Consider the following 8,163-nt stretch of genomic DNA (forward strand, 5'->3'; position numbering starts at 1 on the left):
TACTGGATCGGAGCCTACCTTACTGAGGTAAGCATTAAATGTTTCTGTTGGTGAAGCCCTATTTAGTCCTAGTTCAACACATTCTCAGGAACAGGTTTGTATGATATTGCTCAAACTTATGCACAATTCATATAATGTACTACAAAGTTATGGTGGCTGCTGGCCCGTTACATGAAGAGTGGTCACATGACAGTTAAGTGTAGCGGTCTTCCAGTTGAATGTAGCTGAAAAAATACGATTCTGAACCGGGTCCAGAGCTCCGTGAGGTCATAAACACCCGTTTCCAGGATGAAAGTCTTAACTTCTCCTGGACACAAACACGGCTCCCCCGGTTGAAAGCCCTGTGGATAAACTTTTAGAATTATTTTCTAATTATTTCGTATATATTTCAAGTAATATGTGCTTTTTTTTCAATTAAACCACAAATTGTACATTTCTGTCATCCCTTTAATTAATGTAAAATCAGAGAGAAAAGACATGCATTCTTTCGTTAGAAAAATATCCTACCTTTAATAGTTGAGAAAATGTACAGTTCAAACCTGTCAGCCCACAAATAACTGTTGGTAGTTGGAAGCAGGTAATTTGTGACGGAGTGGAACGTTAATCTAATGATAATTGGCCATTTGGCCAAGAAGTCAACCTCAGGCAATCATTTCTTTTATGTTTGTTTTTTAGGTTTATGGATTTGATGACATTCCAAGTTTTGTTTGGACGGATGGCAGTACTTTTAACTACTTCCATTGGGCTGGTGGCCAGCCTGACTTCTATTTGTGGAGAGAGTACTGCATTGAGATGATCTATGTGGGTAAGTAAACAAATGGTTTAGGAGGAGAGGTAGTAGTTTATAATAAATTAATTACTTCATTAAATTTACCTCAGACAAGATCAGAGAGGCTATGACAAAGGAATGTAATTATTAAGGCAACAAACAAAATATTTCAAAGTAGAGGGGTATGAAGGAAGAACAGGACAATCATTTTTAACTGCATACAATCTTTTCTACTCATTAAATATGATTAATCCATTTCTTCTTGGGATTGAGAGATTCTCCAGACCATGAAGACCAACAAACCCTATAGAGGATGTGCTTTCTACTGACACTGATTAACATGTTTTTTTCAGACGGGGGACGCTGGAATGATATAAGATGTGAGGAGAATAGGCCCTGGGTGTGTGCAGTGAATGTCTAGTAGTTCAGAGACAACCTGAAGAGCAGCAGTTGGACCAGTCTGCTTCAACTGGAACCACTGCAAGCTTTTACATTTACTGCAATAAATATTCAGCATCAGAAAACATGTTGATGGTTCCTGTTTCTTGTCCTGTTTGTCACTGATCCATCTCCTCATGTCATCATTAGGGATGTCGGTGTTTACACCCAGGCTAGATTGTGATTATTGTCTCTAAAAAGGCCTAAACTCTTGTTCTAAAATTTTACTAAAGACCAGCATGTTAATTTGCAGAAACAGATCAAAATATAGTCGCAAGCGGCGATTTGCGGGTTCAAACCAATTGGTCCACAGCAACTTCAGTTTAATTTCACACATGTGGTCCAATGTCATTATAAAACATATCCTGCAAGCTTTATAACGATTGGACAAACAGTGCACTTTATTTAAAATGCCTACAGCTGATTCGTAAAATACATTTATTTCCAATTCAGTGTGATATGTAGCTCAGTCCAGGTCACAGCAATGTGAGAAAAGCAGATGACAACACAAAAACAATTGCTGATTAAAGCTGCAAGCTGTGATTCCAAGATTAAACTTTGATTTGCGTCATTCCACGTCCAGTTATTGTGCATTTAAAGTGCCCCCTATTGGTCAATTTGGATGAGACTTGCAGTGAATGTGAGTTCATGATGTAGACATTTACTGGAAGACAAATATTTATAGCCTGATTTGTACTATATCACCTGCTGTTTGTTTGCGTTCACAGCACACCATAATGTTAAATTTAAATTAAACTTTCAGGGCGTGGTTCCGGTATTTATGAGGACATATCCTGAGATATTTGGGATGATCGGACAAAGAATATGTGATTTATAGTAAAATGTGTAATGCTACTCACCTATCTTGCGCTTGTAGCGCCCCCTAGTTGTGTATGTATTTAAGATGAGAAAAAATTATAAATTTCACATGAAAATTGCCATATCCTAAATTTGTTTGATTTTTTTCTTAAAGTGGCTTGATAGAGTTCCAGACGATACGTATGTTCCCTCAGACAATGGTATGATTATCATTTTTGAGGAATTCAGGTTGCATGTTAGGGAGCTTTATGGAGCCCCCTGGCAACTCCCGAGACCAATCACTACAGAATATAGTGATTTTTTATAGGTCTGACATGTGTGCGTGTTTTCCCGCATGCTAAAATCCTAAAAAATGAAAGAGATGGGAGAGGTCTGGATTAATAATTGTTACAAAAACAATTGCTTTCTCGCGCTTTAGTGCTCAGGCCCTAATAACTAAACCAGCCCAACTTTGTGGTTTAAACCCTAATTAAAGGTGCAAGCTGCATTGGACGGGCCCTCGCTCCTCAACCCTGTTTTTGCTCGACTGTCGCGACAAGGCCAACAAATGGCGACTGAGTGTGCGCCGTTTGAAATGGTGTATTGCAGAAGTACTAAGTGTAGGGGGCGGGGCCAACCATCGGCAATGAAAATCTCTGCTGAGTTCAATGTTACCTCATGAGCCTACGATAAAATTGTAAATATTTATGAAAGGGGCGTGGCTTAAACATAGGAAGCAGGCCGAACCGTTTTCAATGAAAAGGGAACTTTACTCGTTCAATGTACAATGATACCTCACACAATGGTCTATATCAAATAGGTCATTAGTTTTGAAAGGGGCGTGACCTTAGTACAACGGATGGGCTAATCCAAGACCAATGACAAAGGAACTCTATTGAGTAACACTCCAAAGAGTGTTTAAGGCAGTATTTTAGTATTCACTGTTTTTTTTACCGCAATTCTTTTTTTTACTTTCTTTTATTTAACCAAGAAAATCCCATTAAGATTACTAATCTCTTTTTTAAGGGCGTCCTGGCCAAGACAGAGGCACAGATTACAACAATTCCGTACATTACAGACAATTTCATAACAATAATATAAAACTATTTAAAACATTTACAGACCATAGATTTCATTTCCAAACCTTTGAGCAAGAGATAAACTGGCCAATTGCAACCACTTCCAATCAATTCTCAATTGATGACGTAACATTGAGTAGAGTAAATTCAGCCTAGTACTAGAACTATGGCAACTGACTTGGATGAGGAAGAAGTAGAAAGGCCAGCCGCCCTGTACTTGAGAACCTACCAGACGTGAGAGGCCAAATTACAAATTGGGGAATTCTCCTGGTGAGTTACTGTCATTTAGCAACACAGCAGTGCCAGTGCAGCAGTGCAAACAATAACGTTTTTTTTTTTTTTACTGTCAGTGAATAGCACCAAGTGAAAGTAAGCATTTTCTTTCCTATCTAGTGACAGTGATCATGTTGTTAGTTCAGATTAGTACTGGTAAACTTATCTAGATCTAGGAATAGAAGATATCATAATCTCTCTTTGGTATCTGACAGAAACACCCAATTTTAAAATACATCCATATGAAAGCTTTTTAAGGAAAGCGCAGGTTGGGACACATGCAGACAAAAGTTCACAAAACTGCTGCAACAAAATCAGTCTTTGGCTTTGCAGTGTCTGACTGTCGTGCACATGCTCTGCCGCAAAGATTAGCATCTGTCAGTACTCGCGCGAGGAGGCGAATGCCCGTTTATTGCTGCTTGCAGCTTTAATTATTATTATTATTATTTTTTGTTGTCTGCCGCACAGGCTAAAATTTCCGCAAGATGGACTGAGCTAGAAACATGAAACTTGGTGGAATAACACATGTCCACCATTGGGCATGTGTGTCCATAGACATATGAACCCAATTGGCCACATGGTGGCGCTGTAATCAAGGCTCCAAAATGCTTAACTTTGAAAGGCCACGTCCCACACACAGTATGTCGGAATGACTTGAAATTTCTCACACAGGTGCAGTTTAATATTTTCTACAAAAAAGCCTCGAGGACCATTAAGGTTCACCAGTATTATCTTTACGCCGTTTTGAATTTTTGGAAAACACATTTTTGAGATCTCCTCCTACACCGTAGCTCAGATTGCCACCAAATTTTTAGAGAATAATCAATGGATCAAGCTTATTACAACAATTATAAAGCATGCCTATATCTCAATTACTTTTCAAGTTATTGACCAATAAACTTCAAAAATTGGCATGGCTCTGGATATAAATGAACACATATCAGCAACCATAAGGCCACTCCTCACAAACCTCACAGGGCATGTTCAGATAAGTTCCCCAGATAAACCCAGACAGTCTTATATACATACGCCATCTAGTACCCTAACCACTAAACTCAAAGGGTATGTTCAGATAAGTGCCCCAGATATACCAAGACAGTTTTACAAGCGCAAGATAGGTAAATGGCACTACACACATTTTACTATAAATCACATACTCATTGTCCAATCATCACAAATCTCTCAGGGTATGTCCTCATACATATCCGAACCACACCCTGAAAGTTTCATTCAAACTGAACACCAGGGGGCGCTATAAATGCAAACAAAAAGCAGGTGATACAGCGCAAATCAGGCTATAAATGACTAAATATTTGTCCAATCAATACAAACCGTCCAGGAAATGTCTACATAATGTTCTCACACATACACTGCAAGTGTCATTCAAATTGACCACTAGGGGGGGGGGTTTAAATACACAATAACTGGACGTGGAATGACGCAAATCAAGGTTTGAGCTTGGAATAACAGCGTGCTGCTTTATTAGCAATTGTTGTTGTGTTGTCATCTGCTTTTCTCACATTGCTGTGACCTGGACTGAGCTACATATCACACTGAATTGAAAATAAATGTTTTTGACAAACGAGTTTAAGGCATTTTAAACAAAGTCCATTGTTTGTCCAATCATTATAGAGCTTGCAAGATATGTTTTATAATAACAATAGACACAATTACGCTAAAGTTGCTGTAGATAAAAAAAGTTTTGAACAGGCGAATCGCTGCTTGCAACTATATATTTATCTTTTCTGAAAATTAACATGCTGGACCTTTAGTAAAATTTTAAAACAAGAGTTAGCATTTTAGCAATTTTTAGAGACAATAATCACAAACTAGCTCTGGTTGTAAATACAGACATCCCTAATGATGACATAAGGACAGATGGAAAGAAACAGGAACCATCAACATGTTTTCTGATGCTGAATATTTATTGCAGTAAAAGTAAAAGCTTGCAGTGGTTCCAGTTGAAGCAGACTGGTCCACCTGCTGCTCTTCGGGTTCTCTCTGGACTACTAGAGATTCACTGCACACACCCAGGGCCTATTCTCCTCACAGCTTACATCGTTCCAGCGTCCCCCGTCTGAAAGAAACATGTTAATCAGTGTCAGTAGGAAGCACATCCTGTACAGGGTTTGTTGGTCTTCATGGTCTGGAGAAGTTTTAAATGTTCCGAAACTCTCAATCACACAAAGAAATGGATTAATCATATTCTATGAGTAGAACAAAATTGTATGCAGTTAAAGAGAGAGTTAAGAGTTAAGACTTTCATCCTGAAACAGGTGTTTATGACCTCATGGAGCTCTGGACCCGGTTCAGAATCTTATTTTCTCAGCTACATTCAACTGTAAGACCGCTACACTTAACTGTCATGTGAGTAATCTTTATGTGACGGGCCAGCAGCCACTATAACTTTGTAGGATATTATATGAATAAGTTTGAGCAATATCATACAAACCTGTTCATGAGAATGTGTTGAATAAGGACTAAATAGGGCTTCACAAACAGCAACATTTACTGCTTATGTCAACAACGTAGGCTCCGATCCAGTAGTTAGCGTCTCTGGTGCTGACTCTGTGAATGGCACATTGGACTTGATTCAGCTCCACATCATTGTGGATCGATACCAGATGGCCATTTGAGAATGTTTTACAGGCATTCTGAAATGAACACAAATCACGAAAATTATTTTTCACAGATGTGTCATATTAATTCCCTTATTTGATCTATTCTCTCTCAACCCGTAAATTGATCCGGTCCTCCATCACGAAGCGTTCACATTCCTTAACCTCTGCTCTGAGGAGACAGAAAACCCACGACCACCTTTATAAAATGTTGAATGTTAAATTGGAGAACAATGTATGCAGAACAGAGGGAGGTAAAATAAGGCTTTATATCTTTATGAAAAACTTTCTCTTTTAAACTTTCTATATTTGTTTTTTCTTTTCATATAACACATATTATTTATTTTCATTCATATAACTAATAACTTGACTTTCCAAGGTGTTTTTAACTGTGTCTGTGCTGTTTTCTTTTAAGCTGTGAACCTTGCACATAGTTTTGACTCCAGCGTACTGTGGTATGACAATAAAGAAATCTTGAATCTTGAAATCTTGAAGATCAATTTCCAAAAAGATGATTTTTAAATTCCTCTTTTTAATCAACTTTAGCATGGGTTCATAAACTGATGTGCGCCACTTAATATCAGCCAAATGGGAATTAGTTGTTCATATTTTACCAGCCACTTTTTTACTATTATCATCTTTAAATTTTACAAACATGTTAAACATTCATTGAACAGTTTGGCATCAGGAGAAAGTTGAAAAATAAAAAATAAAAATAAATAAATAAATCATCCTTTCTATGCAGTGAATATATAATAGCTTGAGAGAGAAAAAAAATTGACATTTAAATATTAAAATATATAATAATAAAAAAATTTGAAGAGATTAAAATATACACATCAAAAACATAAAATACAGTACAAAAACAAGATGAGATGGGCTATATAGGCTATATAGTTACTGTATATTCCTTAAAATCTACTCAATAGACTACTACTGTTGTTGTTTTTGGCCGATTGCAAACTTTCCCAGCATTTGGCTGGTGGATAGGGCTAATTTTGAACTCTGGTCTTACAGAGCACTATACGGCGCTGTTACATGATGTATAGCACCCCCCTCTGGCGGATAATATGGGTGTCACTCGCGGTAATGTTAGGTGATGTATAGCACCCCCCTCTGGCGGATAGTATGGGTGTCACTCGCGGTAATGTTAGGTGATGTATAGCACCCCCCTCTGGCGGATAGTATGGGTGTCACTCGCGGTAATGTTAGGTGATTTATAGCACCCCCCTCTGGCGGATTGTATTGGTGTCACTCCCCGGTACTGTTAGGTGATTTATAGCACCCCCCTCTGGCAGTTTGTATGGGTGTCACTCGTCGATGTAAGTCGATTACAGAATTGAGTCGTGCAGGCTCGTTATTTGTAATAATAATAATAATAATAATAATAATAATAATAATAATAATAATAATGTATCCTTTATTAGTCCCACAAGGGGAAATTACAGTTCACACTCTGTTGTTGTTGTTACACACATTGTTACAGCAGTGCCGTCGTCTTTACGGCAGCCAACAACCTTTCTCACTTCACTTGTTTTTAGGTAAAGGAAATTGAAAATCTAGAACTTGTGTTAACTGTGTGAGTCGGTGCAACTCTTCTGGAAAGATCTGCTGAGCTGGTGACAGACTAAAGATATCATAATGCATGCAAAAAAAAAGAGTTATTTGTCAGCTAACAGGATGTCACGATGGAGCAAACCCACCAGACTCCATGTAAATAAACATCATTTTAGCACAGTCACACACCTTTCAGTCAAAGTCTACAGAAACCAAATACAACTATGAAAAGCTGTTTTTTTGGTATTCTCTAAACTGACTGTATGGTGTCACTCCCCCGATGTAAATGAGTGCAGACTTGAGTCGCGCATGCGCGTTACTTTACTTTACGACAGTACCATCGTCTTTACGGCAGCCGTTTCCCACAACATCCAACAACATGGCGGATGCGGCGCAGGTTGCCGGTGCTGCCCAGGACGTTTTAACGCACAGTCAGGAGAGTTCAGCAACGGGGACAGACAGCGGGACACCGGGAGCTGCTGCCCGGGACAAACCCGTGTGTCTCATCGTGCTGGGCATGGCGGGGTCCGGGAAAACCACCTTCGTCCAGGTCAGTTGACGTTAACGTCAGTTAGCCAGTGTGGCTAACGGAAGCTAGCTGCATGAGTTAGCTTATTCAGCCTGGGGGGGG

General features: G+C 38.8%; 2 protein-coding genes and 1 long non-coding RNA gene across 4 annotated transcripts in view; 2 read left to right on the forward strand and 1 right to left on the reverse strand.

Moving 5' to 3' along the window:
* LOC117941766 (galactose-specific lectin nattectin-like) overlaps positions 1-8,163 on the reverse strand; it is a 66,903-nt gene that overhangs the window by 54,784 nt on the left and 3,956 nt on the right. The window contains exon 6 of one of the 2 annotated variants that reach the window (XM_034867079.1): positions 5,257-5,434. The exons of the other annotated variant lie outside the window; for it this stretch is intronic. Coding sequence (XP_034722970.1) covers positions 5,367-5,434 — 68 coding nt within the window. The 3' untranslated portion in view covers positions 5,257-5,366. Of the gene's footprint in view, positions 1-5,256; positions 5,435-8,163 lie in introns of those variants that run through there. 2 annotated transcript variants of the gene reach the window in all.
* On the forward strand, positions 702-1,288 carry LOC117942020. Its single transcript, XR_004656047.1, has 2 exons — positions 702-805; positions 1,123-1,288. It is a non-coding gene; the product is annotated as an uncharacterized LOC117942020 (long non-coding RNA).
* Positions 7,855-8,163, forward strand: part of gpn1 (GPN-loop GTPase 1) — a 16,428-nt gene continuing 16,119 nt past the window's right edge. Inside the window, exon 1 of the mRNA XM_034865349.1 lies at positions 7,855-8,082. Within this exon, the coding sequence (XP_034721240.1) occupies positions 7,912-8,082 (171 nt within the window). The 5' untranslated portion in view covers positions 7,855-7,911. The remainder of the gene's footprint in view (positions 8,083-8,163) is intronic.

The sequence above is a fragment of the Etheostoma cragini genome, chromosome 1, assembly GCF_013103735.1.
Source record: "Etheostoma cragini isolate CJK2018 chromosome 1, CSU_Ecrag_1.0, whole genome shotgun sequence".
Lineage (NCBI taxonomy): Eukaryota > Metazoa > Chordata > Actinopteri > Perciformes > Percidae > Etheostoma > Etheostoma cragini.